Consider the following 22676-nt stretch of genomic DNA (forward strand, 5'->3'; position numbering starts at 1 on the left):
AACCACTAGATATAGTGAACTTTTCAAGAATAACTCAATGTTTCATACCTAACCACTAGATATAGTGAACTTTTCAAGAATAAAATAGAGAAAATAAAAATGTAAAGGTAATTTGCCAGTGAGGACTAAATGAGCCTGAGTTGGAGCATTTACGGGAGGGGGGGGCACCCCGAGCGCTGTTACGCAGTCCTCCTATAAGCTCACCAAAGAAGATCACCTTTGGTATGCGGTCGTCTCCCATGCGGGATAACTGTCCGACCCAGAGCAGCTGTCGAATGTTAATTAGTGCTTCTATACTGTCCACACTGGCCTCCAGCAGAACATAGTTATTTGTAACGTAGTCTTGCCAGCTAGGCCCATTATTGTGCGAAGGCATCTTTGATGGAAAGGTTCAATGAGCCTTAAATGCCTTCGACACGGGAACCCACGTCTCAGAACCATACTTTAACAAAAGTGTAGCGAGAACCACTGCTTTATAAACATTGATTTGTGTTGCTAGGTGAAGCTCTATTGCGCCCTACTCTCAGACTGAAGCGACCAAAAGCGCTGCTGGCCTTTGCGAGACGGTTGTCTATTTCTCTGGACACTGACGCATCGTTGGCCACTGTGCTGCCCAGGTAGGTCAAGTGGTCCACAACATTTAGGAGATGGCCATTCACAAATTTCACATTGATTTGTGAATCTGGATTAATTCCCTTGTAGACTTCTATTACCTATTCTATGACTACAATGCAAATGCAACATATTTTTTTATCTTAAAAAAATACACCTTCACGTCCCTGCTCACTTTAATCACTACGTGCTCACCTTAATAGGCGTTGTCCTACCAGACTCCCCTTATTGACTAGTACCTTCATTGGAACTTCGCTGAGAGCCAGACTCACCTTATTTACTAGTACCTTCATTGGTACTTCACTGAGAGCCAGACTCACCTTATTTACTAGTACCTTCATTGGTACTTCACTGAGAGCCAGACTCACCTTATTTACTAGTACCTTCATTGGTACTTCACTGAGAGCCAGACTCACCTTATTTACTAGTACCTTCATTGGTACTTCGCTGAGAGCCAGACTCACCTTATTGACTAGTACCTTCATTGGTACTTCACTGAGAGACAGACTCACCTTATTTACTAGTACCTTCATTGGTACTTCACTGAGAGCCAGACTCACCTTATTTACTAGTACCTTCATTGGTACTTCACTGAGAGACAGACTCACCTTATTTACTAGTACCTTCATTGGTACTTCACTGAGAGCCAGACTCACCTTATTTACTAGTACCTTCATTGGTACTTCACTGAGAGACAGACTCACCTTATTGACTAGTACCTTCATTGGTACTTCGCTGAGAGCCAGACTCACCTTATTTACTAGTACCTTCATTGGTACTTCACTGAGAGACAGACTCACCTTATTTACTAGTACCTTCATTGGTACTTCACTGAGAGACAGACTCACCTTATTTACTAGTACCTTCATTGGTACTTCACTGAGAGCCAGACTCACCTTATTTACTAGTACCTTCATTGGTACTTCACTGAGAGACAGACTCACCTTATTTACTAGTACCTTCATTGGTACTTCACTGAGAGACAGACTCACCTTATTGACTAGTACCTTCATTGGTACTTCGCTGAGAGCCAGACTCACCTTATTTACTAGTACCTTCATTGGTACTTCACTGAGAGACAGACTCACCTTATTGACTAGTACCTTCATTGGTACTTCACTGAGAGCCAGACTCACCTTATTTACTAGTACCTTCATTGGTACTTCACTGAGAGACAGACTCACCTTATTGACTAGTACCTTCATTGGTACTTCGCTGAGAGCCAGACTCACCTTATTTACTAGTACCTTCATTGGTACTTCACTGAGAGACAGACTCACCTTATTGACTAGTACCTTCATTGGTACTTCACTGAGAGCAAGACTCACCTTATTTACTAGTACCTTCATTGGTACTTCACTGAGAGCCAGACTCACCTTATTGACTAGTACCTTCATTGGTACTTCACTGAGAGCCAGACTCACCTTATTGTCTAGTACCTTCATTGGTACTTCACTGAGAGCCAGACTCACCTTATTTACTAGTACCTTCATTGGTACTTCACTGAGAGACAGACTCACCTTATTTAATAGTACCTTCATTGGTACTTCACTGAGAGCCAGACTCACCTTATTTACTAGTACCTTCATTGGTACTTCACTGAGAGCCAGACTCACCTTATTTACTAGTACCTTCATTGGTACTTCGCTGAGAGCCAGACTCACCTTATTGACTAGTACCTTCATTGGTACTTCACTGAGAGACAGACTCACCTTATTTACTAGTACCTTCATTGGTACTTCACTGAGAGCCAGACCATCTAATGAAGGCGCATGGATATGTAAATTATTCATTTTGCGCAGTGTTTCTGCCGACAAGCCTTGCGCAATGTAGCCCATTTGTACCATTTCATCCAGTCCGAAGTAATCTCCGTAACTCTGACAAAAAAAAAACAATCTATTCTATGAGATCAACTTATTTCCAGTGTTAAGCAATTATAAAGTAAATCAAAGTGTGCCCTGAAATACAGTTCTAATAGAGAGGAAAGTGCGCAGATTTTTATACTAACTAGGCTACACACCGACTACGCTCGTTGATTGACTCCCAGCTATATATATATATATATATATTATATATATATATATATGTATGTGTGTGTGTGTGTGTGTGTGTGTGTGTGTGTATAAAGGCCTATATATATATTTGGCAGGATCCTCCTCTCCTTTTTCTTTTTGCACTTCCAATAAAACGGCAACAATTTCAACGAGCACCCAACATGCTAGTATCTGTTATTTTGAATTGGAATGGCCCACTCTCTTTCTTTCTCTTTATATCACCCCAGACACACACACAGACGCTTTAAGCACGTGACTTCAAGCATCCCTTTCTTCAGCTTCCTGCATTCCCTCCCACACACAAAGTATTACATGCAATGTCTTCAGCTTCCTGCATTCCCTCCCACACACAAAGTATTACATGCAATGTCTTCAGCTTCCTGCATTCCCTCCCACACACAAAGTATTACATGCAATGTCTTCAGCTTCCTGCATTCCCTCCCACACACAAAGTATTACATGCAATGTCTTCAGCTTCCTGCATTCCCTCCCACACACAAAGTATTACATGTAATGTCTTCAGCTTCATGCATTCCCTCCCACACACAAAGTATTACATGCAATGTCTTCAGCTTCCTGCATTCCCTCCCACACACAAAGTATTACATGCAATGTCTTCAGCTTCCTGCATTCCCTCCCACACACAAAGTATTACATGCAATGTCTTCAGCTTCATGCATTCCCTCCCACACACAAAGTATTACATGCAATGTCTTCAGCTTCATGCATTCCCTCCCACACACAAAGTATTACATGCAATGTCTTCAGCTTCCTGCATTCCCTCCCACACACAAAGTATTACATGCAATGTCTTCAGCTTCATGCATTCCCTCCCACACACAAAGTATTACATGTAATGTCTCCAGCTTCCTGCATTCCCTCCCACACACAAAGAATTACATGTAATGTCTCCAGCTTCCTGCATTCCCTCCCACACACAAAGTATTACATGTAATGTCTCCAGCTTCATGCATCCCCTCCCACACACAAAGTATTACATGTAATGTCTCCAGCTTCATGCATTCCCTCCCACACACAAAGTATTACATGTAATGTCTTCAGCTTCATGCATTCCCTCCCACACACAAAGTATTACATGTAATGTCTTCAGCTTCCTGCATTCCCTCCCACACACAAAGTATTACATGTAATGTCTTCAGCTTCATGCATTCCCTCCCACACACAAAGTATTACATGCAATGTCTTCAGCTTCATGCATTCCCTCCCACACACAAAGTATTACATGCAATGTCTTCAGCTTCATGCATTCCCTCCCACACACAAAGTATTACATGCAATGTCTTCAGCTTCATGCATTCCCTCCCACACACAAAGTATTACATGTAATGTCTCCAGCTTCATGCATTCCCTCCCACACACAAAGAATTACATGCAATGTCTTCAGCTTCCTGCATTCCCTCCCACACACAAAGAATTACATGTAATGTCTTCAGCTTCCTGCATTCCCTCCCACACACAAAGTATTACATGTAATGTCTCCAGCTTCATGCATTCCCTCCCACACACAAAGTATTACATGTAATGTCTCCAGCTTCATGCATTCCCTCCCACACACAAAGTATTACATGTAATGTCTTCAGCTTCCTGCATTCCCTCCCACACACAAAGTATTACATGTAATGTCTTCAGCTTCATGCATTCCCTCCCACACACAAAGTATTACATGTAATGTCTCCAGCTTCATGCATTCCCTCCCACACACAAAGTATTACATGTAATGTCTTCAGCTTCATGCATTCCCTCCCACACACAAAGTATTACATGCAATGTCTTCAGCTTCATGCATTCCCTCCCACACACAAAGTATTACATGTAATGTCTCCAGCTTCATGCATTCCCTCCCACACACAAAGTATTACATGCAATGTCTTCAGCTTCATGCATTCCCTCCCACACACAAAGTATTACATGTAATGTCTCCAGCTTCCTGCATTCCCTCCCACACACAAAGAATTACATGTAATGTCTTCAGCTTCATGCATTCCCTCCCACACAAAAAAGTTTTACATGCAATGTCTTCAGCTTCATGCATTCCCTCCCACACACAAAGTATTACATGTAATGTCTCCAGCTTCATGCATTCCCTCCCACACACAAAGAATTACATGCAATGTCTTCAGCTTCCTGCATTCCCTCCCACACACAAAGAATTACATGTAATGTCTTCAGCTTCCTGCATTCCCTCCCACACACAAAGTATTACATGTAATGTCTCCAGCTTCATGCATTCCCTCCCACACACAAAGTATTACATGTAATGTCTCCAGCTTCCTGCATTCCCTCCCACACACAAAGTATTACATGTAATGTCTCCAGCTTCCTGCATTCCCTCCCACACACAAAGAATTACATGTAATGTCTTCAGCTTCATGCATTCCCTCCCACACACAAAGTATTACATGTAATGTCTCCAGCTTCATGCATTCCCTCCCACACACAAAGTATTACATGTAATGTCTCCAGCTTCCTGCATTCCCTCCCACACACAAAGTATTACATGTAATGTCTCCAGCTTTATGCATTCCCTCCCACACACAAAGAATTACATGTAATGTCTTCAGCTTCATGCATTCCCTCCCACACAAAAAAGTTTTACATGCAATGTCTTCAGCTTCATGCATTCCCTCCCACACACAAAGAATTACATGTAATGTCTCCAGCTTCATGCATTCCCTCCCACACACAAAGTATTACATGTAATGTCTCCAGCTTCATGCATTCCCTCCCACACAAAAAAGTTTTACATGTAATGTCTTCAGCTTCATGCATTCCCTCCCACACACAAAGTATTACATGTAATGTCTCCAGCTTCCTGCATTCCCTCCCACACACAAAGTATTACATGTAATGTCTCCAGCTTCATGCATTCCCTCCCACACAAAAAAGTTTTACATGTAATGTCTTCAGCTTCATGCATTCCCTCCCACACACAAAGTTTTACATGTAATGTCTTCAGCTTCATGCATTCCCTCCCACACACAAAGTATTACATGTAATGTCTCCAGCTTCATGCATTCCCTCCCACACACAAAGAATTACATGTAATGTCTCCAGCTTCCTGCATTCCCTCCCACACACAAAGTATTACATGTAATGTCTCCAGCTTCATGCATTCCCTCCCACACACAAAGTATTACATGTAATGTCTCCAGCTTCATGCATTCCCTCCCACACACAAAGTATTACATGTAATGTCTTCAGCTTCATGCATTCCCTCCCACACAAAAAAGTTTTACATGCAATGTCTTCAGCTTCATGCATTCCCTCCCACACACAAAGAATTACATGTAATGTCTTCAGCTTCATGCATTCCCTCCCACACAAAAAGTATTACATGCAATGTCTCCAGCTTCATGCATTCCCTCCCACACACAAAGTATTACATGTAATGTCTTCAGCTTCCTGCATTCCCTCCCACACACAAAGAATTACATGTAATGTCTTCAGCTTCCTGCATTCCCTCCCACACACAAAGAATTACATGCTTCTCATATACTCTATGTTGCTTTTTGGTCGACCCCATCCTTTTTTTTCAGTAACGCTCTCTCACATAGACCACAATTCGAAGTTTAGCACACTTTACTTTACACATGAGTTTTTTAAAAATTCAATCCTATATGTAGACTTAACATTGAGCCTTTATCTAGAGATGCACCATATACACACTTGAACTTATTTTCCCCGTTATTTATAGCTTGTGGAGACCAAATTGTTAAAGTTTGATTTCTTATTCTACATTTAGTATGTATTTAGATGTAGATCTAATTATTATTATTATTAGTATCGAATTCTACACAATTTACATTTTATTTTCTAGTAATTTTCTCCTCACACTAAAATGCGCGCGCTTCACTTCATAAATATATTAGGCCTATGTGTTCTCCCAAAAATATATTTAAATATAGATTTGGTTTTATTAGTTGACTTTTTAAAGTTTCCACAATGGCAAGTTAATCACTTAAGATTGATTGATTTCATTTTTTTGTTTCAATGTGTACACACAAACACATGCATTCAGGCAGTGATACAGGGAAAACGAAAATATGATTTTAAAAAAATAGACAGAGGTCTATTTAGTGCTATTGAACTTTTGTATTTAAGCTTTATGTATAGACTACAACCATTTAGTGGAAATACCCTAAATTCCACATGACATGTCTAAGAAAAATACTGAATGTCAAATGGTAAGACAAAATACCAGATACTGAAGTCCTTCGAAGAGCGGGTCTGCAAAGCACCCACATAATCCTGATGCAGTCCCAGCTGCGATGGGTATGACACGTATGCAGAATGGAAGACCGCCGCATCCCTAAACAACTCTTGTATGGCCAACTAAGTGAAGGAAAGCACTCGCAAGGTGGTCAAAGAAAGCGCTTCAGGGACACCCTCAAAGCTTCTCTGAAGGCGTTCAGCATAGACCCAGGCACCTGGGAGACAGAGGCACATGACAGAGCATCATGGCGTCGCGCTGTGAAAACTGGCGCACAGGTTGTTGAGGAAAAGTGAACAAAGCTGGCAGAAGAAAAAACGCCAGAGAATAAAAGCAAGGCCAATGACACTAGTTCCAGCTGGAATAACCTGCCCAGTGTGCAGCCGAACATTCCGAGCTCAAATAGGTCTAACCATCCACATGAGGAGGCATAAAACCCCAGAACAAAGCCCTCTGCCCCCCTGGATGACAAAGTGGTCGTCATCACGATGGACGAACTATACATAGACTACAACCATTTAGTGGAAATACCGATAATTAGGCTAAATACAATTGCTTAATAGCAAGCGTAAGATTTTTCGCCAATTTCTGGCTCCAACTGCAAATCTATCAAAACTGGTTTTTTTAGAGAGCACTGAAAAGGGGAAAGGAACCTGTGTACAAAATTTCATGTCAATCCGTTTCGCGGTTCCATAGATCTCGTCATGGTTAGAAAATGGGGGATATTTCGCAAATATATTATACATTCTTTTCAGGTTTCTTTCCTTGACATTGGCATCACTTGTGTACAGGAATGAGACGTCCAAGTTACACATGGCTGACATACATGACTAGAATCACTAGACGGACCTATGGATACGCGTAGGACTCTTGGAAGGAACACCTGTAATGTACAAGATATGTTGCAGTAATACACAATTCTCTTTCGAAGCATTCTGATACAGAGAGATAAAGAAACGTGTCTAGCCATGAGCAACACTTTTCAGCAGCCACTCTAAAACCAACATGGTGTCTAACTTTAAAGTACAGATGTATGGGTCAAACAGGGGGATTTAATCAACAAAGGTTCACATCTATTTTTCTCCTTTGGATATTTAGAGGCGTAATTGCAGAACCTATTGAACTATAACTGATTCAGTCAGGAGACGACTATGGCTCGTCTTATTGAAACAAGATGAATGCCCAGGCATTAGCTATGATGTCGCCCACGCTCTCTACGCAGCTGATTTATATACAAATTAGCGACAATTACCCGAAATGTCGCAAGCTCTCCAAAGTATAACACTGTGTGATGCACGCTGCCTAAAGTTCGCCGGCTCCTGATTTTTCTCAGGGTTGACTCCTAAAGCCTTTACCATGCTTGAGTTTTCCTTCCCCTAGGTGTGTAGCCAGCCAAAACTAAGGAGTCCCTCTTGCCCAAAGCTTACTGGTTTAAAAGCTAGTTATTCGCCTTTGTCCCCCTTCTCCTGTCAATGATAACAGTTCCGCTGGACACAATATTCGAGAAACACATAAAGACCAGGGGTCAGACTGTCAGAGGCTATTTGAGACGCCTGCCATTGGGAGCATTTTAAAGGTAGTGGAGTGCTTACCACTTCCGGCAATATCAACCTTACCGAACCAGACACACACACACACACACTTGTATATATATTTCTCTCTATAACTGTTAACTGACTTCCTGATTGACATTGGCTACTGCTTCAGATAGCATAAGAAAGACTTACCTCAACTAATGCCAAAGCCAGTTTCTCAGTCTAAAAAAAAACAAAAAAAAAAAAACAACAGAAAAATAAAAAAAATAGTTGGTTTCTTTGGTCGTGTTGAATGGCGTTCAATAAATCAGCCGACGGGAGAGATAGGACATGACCACGAATCTTAATTTACCTCACCATTAAAATAAGTTACCGAAATGTATCTCTAAAATCTGTCTAAAGGATTAAATTTAATTTACCTTTACTAATTGGAATATATTCAAATTTTGATTTGATTGTTGGTCACTAAAATATAAACACTTCAAAGTTAATTTTAAAAAGACCATGAGCCATGAGCTAATAACTTAATATACAGCTGAACAAATAATACATTGGACAGTGTACAATAACGTAAAGTACTAGTACCAGTTAAAAATATAAATATTAACACAGAGTGTAACAAGTGGATGTTCAAAGCACAAAATATTCTACAATAGACAGACTCTGTGTAGCACAGGTCAGCCTGGCCTAAAGAGAAGCTCCTTGCAAGATATAATATAGTAGTCAGTGAGATGAAACGTTACCATGGTAAGATCTAACTACTGGCCATGGCTTGATAATTGAGTTGTTGACACAGAGGCTTCCCATGAATTCAATTTACTATTTTGATGTATCTTGTCAATTTACAAGGTCCTTATTTTCCTAAATGCTCTGTATCTTGTCAATTTACCAGGACCATATATTCCCTGTATCTTTCCATTGATTATATCACCCGTGTTTTGTCAATTGAATATGTGTACATGTAGGCCTACCTCGTCTATTTAGTAACTGACCTGTATTTTGTCAAATTGGTATTTCCTCAAGAGATGAATATTTTCTTTCAGAACTCCTGGATTTATTCCATACAAGACGTCTGGGTCCCAACCAATGGCCAGCTGGCCAACAAAGCGAATAGTCGATGTACCAATATCCTTGGCTCTGTTAAAACTTGCGCTGACGGAGATGACCTTTTCTAGCAGTAGTCGACCCTTATGATAAAGTAGAAATAAAATGTAAACCTAGCAAGCTCATGTACTCACTACTCAGTAGTCGACCCTTATGATAAAGTAGAAATAAAATGTAAACCTAGCAAGCTCATGTACTCACTACTCAGTAGGAGAGAGGCGGGGGCTGAGCGGTAAAGCGTTTGGCTTCCGAACTGGGGGTCCCGGGTTCAAATCCTGATAAAGACTGGGATTTTTAACTTCGGAATCTTTGGGACCTCTGAGTCCACCCAGCTCTAATGTGTACCTGACTTTAGTTGGGAAAAAGTAAACGCGGTTGGTTGTTGTGCTGGCCTCATGACAACCTGCTCGTTAACCGTGGGCCACTGAAACAGATGACCTTTATATCACCTGCTCCATAGATCGCAAGTTCTGAAACGGGAACTTTAGGTTTTTCTTTACTAATCCACCTCAGTGTCTCACGCACATGTAAGCACAGTAAGTTAATGTACTCACCTCAGTGTCTCACGCACATGTAAGCACAGTAAGTTAATGTACTCACCTCAGTGTCTCACGCACATGTAAGCACAGTAAGTTAATGTACTCACCTCAGTGTCTCACGCACATGTAAACACAGTAAGTTAATGTACTTACCAAAGTGTCTCACACACATGTAAACACAGTAAGTTAAAGTACTCACCAAAGAGTCTCACACACATGTAAACACAGTAAGTTAATGTACTTACCAAAGTGTCTCACGCACATGTAAACACAGTAAGTTAATGTACTCACCAAAGTGTCTCACGCACATGTAAACACAGTAAGTTAATGTACTTACCAAAGTGTCTCACACACATGTAAGCACAGTAAGTTAATGTACTCACCAAAGTGTCTCACACACATGTAAACACAGTAATGTACTTACCAAAGTGTCTCACACACATGTAAACACAGTAAGTTAATGTACTTACCAAAGTGTCTCACACACATGTAAACACAGTAAGTTAATGTACTCACCAAAGTGTCTCACGCACATGTAAACACAGTAAGTTAATGTACTCACCTCAGTGTCTCACACACATGTAAACACAGTAAGTTAATGTACTCACTAAAGTGTTCATCATAATGACTTCATTCGTGTAGAATAACCCATTCATCACAATTCTGTCTGGTATCAAAATGATTAAAAATGGATCGAGCTGATAGTAGGGGCGAATACTGGAAGGAAAAAAAAACCACCAAAAAGATCATCAAAAACAAAAGCTGAGTTGAATGACTTTATAGCATATGGATCATAAGACATTTCCTTCTGATTTTCTTTGATTTTATTCCTTTGTTCTATAGTCACTGTACTTTTGACTACGTATTATTTTTCTAGTCACTATACTTATGATGAAGTATTACACAACTATTCTGTAGTCACTGTACTTTGGATGAAGTATTACACAACTATTCTGTAGTCAGTGTACTTTGGATGAAGTATTACACAACTATTCTGTAGTCACTGTACTTTGGATGAAGTATTACACAACTATTCTGTAGTCACTGTACTTTAGATGAAGTATTACACAACTATTCTCTAGTCACTGTACTTTGAATGAAGTATTACACAACTATTCTGTAGTCACTGTACTTTGGATGAAGTATTACATAACTATTCTCTAGTCACTGTACTTTGGATGAAGTATTACACAACTATTCTCTAGTCACTGTACTTTGGATGAGGTATTACACAACTATTCTGTAGTCACTGTACTTTGGATGAAGTATTACACAACTATTCTCTAGTCACTGTACTTTGGATGAAGTATTACACAACTATTCTCTAGTCACTGTACTTTGGATGAAGTATTACACAACTATTCTCTAGTCACTATACTTATGATGAAGTATTACACAACTATTCTCTAGTCACTGTACTTTGGATGAAGTATTACACAACTATTCTCTAGTCACTGTACTTTGGATGAAGTATTACACAACTATTCTGTAGTCACTGTACTTTGGATGATGTATTACACAACTATTCTCTAGTCACTGTACTTTGGATGAAGTATTACACAACTATTCTCTAGTCACTATACTTATGATGAAGTATTACACAACTATTCTCTAGTCACTATACTTATGATGAAGCATTACACAACTATTCTCTAGTCACTGTACTTTGGATGAAGTATTACACAACTATTCTCTAGTCACTGTACTTATGATGAAGTATTACACAACTATTCTCTAGTCACTGTACTTTGGATGAAGTATTACACAACTATTCTCTAGTCACTGTACTTATGATGAAGTATTACACAACTATTCTCTAGTCACTGTACTTTGGATGAAGTATTACACAACTTTTCTCTAGTCACTGTACTTTGGATGAAGTATTACACAACTATTCTCTAGTCACTGTACTTTGGATGAAGTATTACACAACTATTCTCTAGTCACTGTACTTTGGATGAAGTATTACACAACTATTCTGTAGTCACTGTACTTTGGATGAAGTATTACACAACTATTCTCTAGTCACTGTACTTTGGATGAAGTATTACACAACTATTCTCTAGTCACTATACTTATGATGAAGTATTACACAACTATTCTGTAGTCAGTGTACTTTGGATGAAGTATTACACAACTATTCTGTAGTCACTGTACTTTGGATGAAGTATTACACAACTATTCTCTAGTCACTGTACTTTGAATGAAGTATTACACAACTATTCTGTAGTCACTGTACTTTGGATGAAGTATTACATAACTATTCTCTAGTCACTGTACTTTGGATGAAGTATTACACAACTATTCTCTAGTCACTGTACTTTGGATGAGGTATTACACAACTATTCTGTAGTCACTGTACTTTGGATGAAGTATTACAGAACTATTCTCTAGTCACTGTACTTTGGATGAAGTATTACACAACTATTCTCTAGTCACTGTACTTTGGATGAAGTATTACACAACTATTCTCTAGTCACTATACTTATGATGAAGTATTACACAACTATTCTCTAGTCACTGTACTTTGGATGAAGTATTACACAACTATTCTCTAGTCACTATACTTATGATGAAGTATTACACAACTATTCTCTAGTCACTATACTTATGATGAAGCATTACACAACTATTCTCTAGTCACTGTACTTTGGATGAAGTATTACACAACTATTCTCTAGTCACTGTACTTATGATGAAGTATTACACAACTATTCTCTAGTCACTGTACTTTGGATGAAGTATTACACAACTATTCTCTAGTCACTATACTTATGATGAAGTATTACACAACTATTCTCTAGTCACTGTACTTTGGATGAAGTATTACACAACTATTCTCTAGTCACTATACTTATGATGAAGTATTACACAACTATTCTCTAGTCACTATACTTATGATGAAGCATTACACAACTATTCTCTAGTCACTGTACTTTGGATGAAGTATTACACAACTATTCTCTAGTCACTGTACTTATGATGAAGTATTACACAACTATTCTCTAGTCACTGTACTTTGGATGAAGTATTACACAACTATTCTCTAGTCACTGTACTTATGATGAAGTATTACACAACTATTCTCTAGTCACTGTACTTTGGATGAAGTATTACACAACTATTCTCTAGTCACTGTACTTTGGATGAAGTATTACACAACTATTCTCTAGTCACTATACTTATGATGAAGTATTACACAACTATACTGTAGTCACTGTACTTTGGATGAAGTATTACACAACTATTCTCTAGTCACTGTACTTTGGATGAAGTATTACACAACTATTCTCTAGTCACTGTACTTTGGATGAAGTATTACACAACTATTCTGTAGTCATTGTACTTTGGATGAAGTATTACACAACTATTCTCTAGTCACTGTACTTTGGATGAAGTATTACACAACTATTCTTTAGTCACTGTACTTATGATGAAGTATTACACAACTATTCTGTAGTCACTGTACTTTGGATGAAGTATTACACAACTATTCTGTAGTCACTGTACTTTAGATGAAGTATTACACAACTATTCTCTAGTCACTGTACTTTGGATGAAGTATTACACAACTATTCTGTAGTCACTGTACTTTGGATGAAGTATTACACAACTATTCTCTAGTCACTGTACTTTGGATGAAGTATTACACAACTATTCTGTAGTCACTGTACTTTGGATGAAGTATTACACAACTATTCTCTAGTCACTGTACTTTGGATGAAGTATTACACAACTATTCTCTAGTTACTGTACTTTGGATGAAGTATTACACAACTATTCTCTAGTCACTGTACTTTGGATGAAGTATTACACAACTATTCTCTAGTCACTGTACTTTGGATGAAGTATTACACAACTATTCTGTAGTCACTGTACTTTGGATGAAGTATTACACAACTATTCTCTAGTCACTGTACTTTGGATGAAGTATTACACAACTATTCTGTAGTCACTGTACTTATGATTAAGTTTTACACAACTATTCTCTATTCACTGTACTTTGGATGAAGTATTACACAACTATTCTCTTGTCACTATACTTATGATTAAGTATTACACAACTATTCTCTAGTCACTGTACTTGGATGAAGTATTACACAACTATTTCATATTAAGTATTATTCAATTATTCCTTAGTCAGAGTGTGTCACAGTCTCAGTTGACACATTGCCTGATTTAATGTCCACGTCATGTTAAGAGGTTAAAAGACACGTGGAATTCCTGATGTAGAAAACAGGAAGTATAATGAATAAAGTTGACTTTGAGTTCAGTCAAGTCAGTCAAGTGTTATCCTCTGGACGAGGCAGTCAAATATGATTTTTAGTAGTAGCGTTTTAGTCGAGTTGTACCTCTTGAGTTAAGAAGTATCTTTTGGGCAGTTGATGCCAGTGGTCTTTTTGAGACATGTATTTCTAGTAGTTAATCTGTATTATTCTGTACAGTGTTACCTGCTGAGATGCGGACGTGATTTGTAATCTACTCTGGAGAGTTTAACGTATTGGATATATTTGATACCGCTGTTATGCGGATAGGATCGTTCTTGACTTGTGTAACTAACAAGGAGTGCAGTATTATTATTATTGTTGTCAAATAAACTTTATATTTTTCTGCTGAAACGGACTACTCCTTCTCTTCTAATTGACGACGCCAGCGTTGATTTAACTCCTATTAAACTAAATTGATTTTTGAATTAATAAACTTTAATTTGTGTTGTGTACAAAGAGCATGTATTCTCCTATAATTCAATACCAAATAGAACATTTTCTGAGGACAAACAAAAAAAGTTACTAAAGTTTTATCATAACAGGAGAGTGAAATACAAATGAACAAAACGAATAATACTATTGGGACGAGAAAAATAATTACGGAGAGAAAGAGTTAAGTCAATTTTGGTATCTATGTTTGTCACGTGTCGAGAGTACTGCAGGAAGCACGAACCCAGCATTCCACGCATTGGCGACACAGTAATAGTGACCAGTCCCTCTATAGGCACACTCTATCAACACCACGTCTCTCAACGTGCATTTACAGAGTGTTTCAGCTGAAAGACTTGGTCCCCTACCGTTCCATTTGTTTCACGTCGTTGATACCAATCCTCTTCCAATAATCAGCCATGATCTTTATGATAGCCAGATTCACTTCCGATTGAATTAAGTCCGTGGATGGGTCTTTGGGTAATAGATCATCAAAGTAGTCAACGATCTGACCCGGGTGCTCCACGGCATTCATAGTTCGTGTGCCAATGACTTCTGTCATGTTCTTCTTGAAGAAAATGTCTGCTTCGTAAAACTTTTGGAAAAAGAATAAGAATCATTAACTTTAAAATGTGTTTAACCCCAATGTGACATTTTGGCATTAATGAGTATAATTACAGTCAGGATTAATGTAAAGATTAATTTTATATTAATTTTTAACGACGTCAACTCGCCAAAAGACATTTCATTTTTTTTTACATAGTTTATATCAACTTACTCTGTCTGTCTGTCTGTCGGTGTGTCTGGTAAAAACATTGTACACATTATTTCTCCCACACCCATCCTCGGATCAAGTTGAAACTTTAAACAATTAGGCTATTTATTGTAGGCTACCTAATAAAACATGAATCAATTATAATATTAACAAATTAGGCCAAATTATTGGTACTTAAATATTTCGTTTGATATCGAATAAGGGAAATAACGTCTAGATTATTGAGAGATATAGTTGTACGCGCGGAGTTCTTTTCCTTATGTAAGCTTTATTGTTTTTTTAAAGGATTTTTAAAATATATTTTCGCTTGTTTTTCAATACATTCTAAAAGTCCTCTCGGACCCCACTACAGCGCTCCCCAAGGTACCCTTTTAGCTAGCTACAAAAGAACTAAATTCTTCTCGTTTAGTTGAAAGGTTTGAGAAACACCGGGGTCTATTTGTTAGAGTGGAGTAGTTATTGTTGTTAGAGACCTGAGAGTTTTAGAACCTCTAGTACGATGCAGTCTTCTTATTCGTTCTTCAGCTTATGATTGGTTAGCTCAGTTTACTGTGAATTATCTCATTAAATTTGTGTGATCTCTTCAATTCCTTGTTGCTTCAAGTCTTGTTTGTCCATAAACTTGTAAAGCCTATGTCAGGCGCTCACAACAGTGTGTATACATCGACAAACCACAGCAGACAACCACATGACCAGCATACACAGACTTACTGACTGGGTATTCAGTATGTAGAAAGTTTCCGAATCAAAGCAAAGTAAAGCTATAGGATTGTCTCTAAACTTGAAATAATCCCAGCTAGAGAGATCTTCGTCTTTGAACAGGTTCCGCACGTAATAGCAGAACACGTGCAGTCCATGAGCAATGGCAACTTTAGCCAGTTCATTGCCACTGAAACAAAACATAACCAACTCAATCAACTCTTTAGAAGAAACACAATCTAGCTTTTTAACCCAAGGCTTTATATGTGGACAACATTAAATCCACAGAGAGATTTGAGGGAAAAAAAAAGGGGGGGGGGAGAGATACTACTTAAAATGGTTGGAAACGCTGCGCGAGTAGCCAGTGAACAGTTTATACAAAATGTGCACAGGAGAAGAAACAAACTTTGAAAACTGCTAATTCTGTCGTTGGGTACACTTGACTTTTACAAAGATTACAAGGATCCATACCACACTGACCTATCTATACTCAAGTTTTCATTCTTTGGGTGTAAAGAGTCCTCCTGCCCTGACGCCATCTAATGGGCCTACTAATTAGGAGCTTAGGAAATAAACAGTCACTTGTTCTTGAGCTTAGGAAATAAACAGTCACTTGTTCTTGAGCTTAGGAAATAAACAGTCACTTGTTCTTGAGCTTAGGAAATAAACAGTCACTTGTTCTTGAGCTTAGGAAATAAACAGTCACTTGTTCTTGAGCTTAGGAAATAAACAGTCACTTGTTCTTGAGCTTAGGAAATAAACAGTCACTTGTTCTTGAGCTTAGGAAATAAACAGTCACTTGTTCTTGAGCTAAGGGCGTATTAATGGTACACTATGTCCCTAATACCTGTCTATCTTCTCCTTCACCTGTTCAACAAAAATATACTTAAATATAGTCACCATAAAAAAAAAATGACGGGAGAATTTTAAGAGGGAGGCAATTATTTCTTTAAACTGGCAAGAATCAATTAAAAAAAAAAAAAAAAAAAAAAACAATTAGTTAATTAACTATTGGTAATTAATTATTTTGTTTGGTATCTCGAACATGGGATAAATTGTACTTGACTGATGTGGAGGTACAAGTTTGTAGGATGACGCTTTAAAGATTGAAGCTAACAATAGATAATTAAAAACCTATTTTTATATGTGATTCGCTGGCAGAGGGGTTAGTGTATTGGCTAGAAGAGGCTTTAGAATTCAGGTCATTCACCTTTTTTATATAAATGTATTTACACAGCAATCACTAAGATACCCCCTTCTTAATGCCTTTTCCAACTGGTCCAGAAAAGTGACAGGATCATAGCGTATTGAGAAAGCTAAAAGCGTGAAATTGCGCTAAATAAACAATTAAAACAAATGGTAAAAATATTTGTAATCTCTCAGATTTATTGTTGTTAGTTTAGATCTATTACAAATTTAAATACATGACTGATCCCAGCTAATTGACATAACTAGACTTAATATAAGCTTTGTGTTTTTAAAAAAGTATTTTTTAAAAATGTTTTTCTTGTTTAAATTCTCTTTTCCTCTGAGCTTTTTTCTTAAAAGTTTTCTTATAGGCCTAGGCCTGTATCGAAGATCTTATTGGCCTGTATCGAAGATCCATTGTATTATGATTAGAGACGCGTTCACTTACCATTCTTTCAAAACTTTTGGGTTAACTTTGTCGAAAAAATTAGAGCTAATGGCATTATAATCGTTGACCAAGGCGTTGATCACATCATTTTTCTGTATGGAAGCTTTAGACGCTTGAAGATTCTCTAGATTGAATATTTCTGACTCTAGTTTCTCCCAAGTCTACAAAATAAAATAAGTAAAGGAATAATCTATCAGGACATAAGTTGTCATTAACCATACGACCATACAGGTCCATTTCAGACATGGCTTTATAGCGCTATGGCCGACAGGTTTATTGGGCCAAAAGCCTAGTAATAAGAAGAATGTGATGGCATTGTTAACTCTCTTGCAAAGCACAGTACTAGGCGAAAGACAGTGTGGAATAACGTGTACAGACTTTTTATCAGAGTTAATATAAACTTTGTAAAAAGTCAAGTAGTTCCAAGATGGCTTTTCATGAAGAGTATTAATGTGGGGAACGTAGTAAGTATACTATGTTAGGGTTAGATGGGAAATAAGAGAGTTCTAAGCCAAAAAAGAGTTTGTTAATGTATGGTTTGTACAATCTGGGTTAATTCATAAGAAATAATCAGGGGTAACTCAGCAAGAAAGAAATCTGGGATTTCATAAAAAAAAATCTGTGGTAATTCAGCAATAAAAAAATCAGGGTTAATTCAACAAGAACATATTTAATACAATATTCACTCCGTATGAGACCATATAGTCATCATTTTGTAAGAGCCATAGGCCAATAGATAGCCTACGTGCGAGTTGAGATAGAAACATCTTCCATATGCAGCAGTTTTGGCGATACCGTTTTGGCGTGGTGCACAGACCTACAAAATCTACACATATTTATTTCAGCGTCCTTGCACTTTTATCTCGATTGGATTTGTCGCTGATCACAATTCAAGTAGATCAAGATTGGATTTGTCACTGATCACAATGCAAGTAGATCAAGATTGGATTTGTCACTGATCACAATGCAAGTAGATCAAGATTGGATTTGTCACTGATCACAATGCAAGTAGATCAAGATTGGATTTGTCACTGATCACAATGCAAGTAGATCAAGATTGGATTTGTCACTGATCACAATGCAAGTAGGTCAAGATCTAAATATTTGTCGAAACAGAAACTACTCTATCACCTTGAAAGAATGTCAGAGGAGCAAAAATTGTATACAGGCAGAACCCAAAAGGCAGGCGACCCAAAGGCAGACCCCGAAAGCGATGGATTGATGATGTGGAGGCAGATCTGCAACAGCTTGGGGTTAGGGCGTTGAGACGAAGGCTCAGGAGAGATCTGAATGGAGGGATGTGTTGAAGCAGGCCAGAGCCCTCCAAGGGTTGTAGCGCCACTGGGATGGATGAATGGAAACTGCTCTTAAAAAAACTACGTAACAAATAAATAAATAAATAACAACTACTTTCTTATTAATGTAAGCCAGTTACACAGAGACCTACTACAGACTACAAACAAGGGGTTATAATAAATGAAATATGATCATAGAATTCCTAAATTAAATAAAATATTTTAAAATAAAACAAAGCATTAGGATTACTTTAAAGACATTTGTACATATCAAACAAGAGCAAAAGACTAAATTTAACCTTGGTTAGGCGAATATTAGAATAGGTTATGCGTCCTTTGTTTGGGACCCCATTAGTGAAATCATTAAATTTAGAGACACTTCAGGACCGACGAATAAAAAGTAAAGTAGAAATAATACATAAACACTGAACCATAATACAAAACTTAATAAAATATTCAGAAAAACACAAAGATAAAGGTGCATTTCTTATTCAATATGCTGAGATAAATTTGTGCAAATGCTCCTTCTTCACTATAGCCATTTCAGCATGGAAAAGGTAGCCTGAATCAGCCAGTAAAAAACGAGTTAAGTCTCTACAAATAGTCTACACAATACATCAATGACTAGGTTGGCACAGGACTTTAACTGGATACGCGTGGGACGTAATTATCTTCTCCTGTGAAGTAACGTCTGTAATTAATAAGATTAGATTTATTACCAAACAAAGTATATATGTTGTATTAAAATTTAAAGCAAGACCAGCTCTATGCATTAATGAAATTAAATAAACCTATAACAGATCATGAGTCTGGATCTTCATCTACATTTACTATTTAAATCTAGATCTGGTCTAGACAGACTGAGACTCAGATTACGGAAAGTCTAACAGTCTATAATCTACAATCGATCTAATTTAGATCTGACAGATTCTACTTTAAATGTTGGGTTTATTAATTTACCAATGATCTCGCAATACAGACTGCAGGCTGCAAAGAAAACAAAAGTAAGCCGATATGTAAAGAAATAGAACCAAGTATCAAGAGAATGTGAGACATGTTTAGTGTGAGTGGAACAGGAAATGGGCCTAATGTCAACAATGACATCAGTAGTAGAGTGACACGAGTTCATTGATTCGTGTAGAGTTTATGTCTAAAAATAGTTTGTCCGCGCACATAAGCTGAAACAACGCAATTTTCAAGTAGATAGGCCTAGATCTATAATATGTTAGGTTATGTCTGCTCTAGATGTGGCAAAGTATGTAGGTCGCAGCTCGGACTGCGTAGCCACGGGAAATACTGCATTCCTCATTAATCTTCGCACTCAAGACAAGCTCTATTATTATCTTAAGGTCAAAACAAAACAATTTTTGTATTATACTGACAATATTTCAAAATTAGATTCATAAACTGAAACTCATAGCATGTCAATGCGCTCTACTTTTGAAGATAGTATTGCAAAAAACAACAACAACTCGAATTCATAAATAGCTGGCTATATGTTTACTTACTTATACTTAGGTCCTCCCGCACCGTTCGGCGCATTGGGCGGCAAGCTGTCTCCATAAAGATCTGTCATTGGCAATGTCTGAAGCCTCCTCCCACCTGGTGTCCACTGTTCTGAGGTCCTCCATGAAGGTGTGTCGCCAAGTTATACGAGGACGTCCCTGGTTGCGCTTTCCTCGTTTTGGTTTCCTTGTTATCGCAACTCTTGGTGTGCGTAATTCATTTTGTCGTAGAACATGTCCCGCAAACCTCATGCGACGCTCAGTCACAACCTCACTAAGTGTTCGACTCCCAGTTCGGCATAGGATTTCCTTGTTTGAGACTCGATCTGTGTAACTGACTCCCAAAATCGGTCTCAGCCATTTTTGTTGCGCCACATTTAGTCTTTTCTCAATTTTGACTGATGACTTCCATCTATATGTTTATTGAAGTATAAAGTCAAAGTCAACCTAACGAGAGCGCTAGAGCAGGGGTGGGCAACCTTTTTGTTTCAAGGGCCGCATTTTAAAAAATTGGGGATGGTGGGCCGCACATACACACACATGTAGGCTATATCTTAGAAAGATACGCTCGCTAACTGTGTAGAATGTCTTTTAATTCATATTTACACTGTATTATATTCGCATTTCTTTCTTTTTTTTTTTTTCTCACACTCCACGTTGAAAACGTTTTACGACTTTTTAGAAAATTGCTTTTGTCTTTTTATATCACAGTATCCGTACAAATAGACAGTTGTACTTGATGGGCAGTAGTTTACTTTTTATATCACAGTATCCGCACAAATAGACAGTTGTACTTGATGGGCAGTAGTTTACTTTTTACACTCGTGCATATCGTTTTGGAACTGTGAAACTAGCTTACTAGTTGTTACCCTTGTGACTGCTGTCAAATTACAGTCAGTCAACATTGACCACTGATTACACTTGTTTTTGTTTCTGCTCACTGAATGAGACAATATATGTTTTGGAAGTTAAATGTCGGGACCAGCGAAACCTGCCCTTGTTGAGCATCACCAGAGAATGCTGACCATGTCCTTCAAGAGACCCGAACAAGACTCTGGCCCCGAAACCCTCCAAAGACTATTCTGAGAACTGCCTGATCTGGAAACCATTGCGCGGTTCATCTCAGATATAGGATTACTGATCTGGACCCTCCGACATGTAAAATGAGAACGAAGAAGAAGAACGGATGTATGTGTACCCAAATAGTGTGAACAGCAGCAAAGTTTTTTAAAGTGTGGAAATACAGCTTCTGGCACTCATAAAACTCCCGTGGAAGTACTGACTGAAGCTTCTCTTTGCTTGGAGTTAGGTCCTCTGGAGCTGAATCTGCTTCTGCGTTAAATGGTGGGCTGATGGTATTGAAAACTAGTTTTTGACGTCTTAAAATTTGCTTTTATAAATGGCACAAATAAGGACTCTTAATAAGTGTTGTACTTTTAATTATTTCACTACAAATAGTTTCACCTTTCAGCAAAGGAAAATGACAAAAACTATTTTCTTTTGCTTGCTTGTAGAAATGGGAAAGCCTTGTTTGAAAAGATTTAACATGCATTTATATTTCATATGCATACAGCCAATAGCAAAAAAAAAAAAAATACACATGAAGTTACAAAATGCATGAAATCTGTTTTCCACTCTTCATTAGAGATACTGGTAACAAATTCACAGTCAATGTCCTCCAAGTAAGATAACAATGTCTTCCTTGAGATTTTATGTTCTTCTAATTTTTTTTGCCCATGCTAATCCAGCGGATACATTGGAATACTTTGTTCATAACTAGGAACTACCTGCGGTTAACACCTCCTGCTCTCTTCTGTTTGGTTATTTTCTAAATGTAGATACTCTATCATTGACATTTTGTGCAGCTTTGTGCAAACTTTCTTGTTTAGAGTTTACGGTTGGGATTTTTTTATATAAAAAAAAATAAAGAAAAGAAAAGAAACACTCAGAGATTGTGTCCTGGATTAAGTGTATTGATGTATAGGACAGTATAG

At 37.9% G+C, this 22676-nt stretch overlaps 1 protein-coding gene across 1 annotated transcript in view; it reads right to left on the reverse strand.

The window, feature by feature from the left end:
* LOC106077688 (uncharacterized) overlaps positions 1 to 20267 on the reverse strand; it is a 55913-nt gene extending 35646 nt beyond the window's left edge. Inside the window, exons 1-8 of the mRNA XM_056031018.1 lie at positions 20138 to 20267; positions 17883 to 18043; positions 16259 to 16436; positions 15141 to 15367; positions 10684 to 10792; positions 9425 to 9619; positions 8625 to 8654; positions 2325 to 2489 (exon numbers count right to left, since the gene is read on the reverse strand). Of these exons, the coding sequence (XP_055886993.1) occupies positions 2325 to 2489; positions 8625 to 8654; positions 9425 to 9619; positions 10684 to 10792; positions 15141 to 15367; positions 16259 to 16436; positions 17883 to 18043; positions 20138 to 20233 (1161 nt within the window). The 5' untranslated portion in view covers positions 20234 to 20267. The remainder of the gene's footprint in view (positions 1 to 2324; positions 2490 to 8624; positions 8655 to 9424; positions 9620 to 10683; positions 10793 to 15140; positions 15368 to 16258; positions 16437 to 17882; positions 18044 to 20137) is intronic.
* Between the last annotated feature and the right edge of the window lie 2409 nt (positions 20268 to 22676).

Source organism: Biomphalaria glabrata, chromosome 5 (assembly GCF_947242115.1).
Source record: "Biomphalaria glabrata chromosome 5, xgBioGlab47.1, whole genome shotgun sequence".
In the NCBI taxonomy this organism is placed as follows: domain Eukaryota; kingdom Metazoa; phylum Mollusca; class Gastropoda; family Planorbidae; genus Biomphalaria; species Biomphalaria glabrata.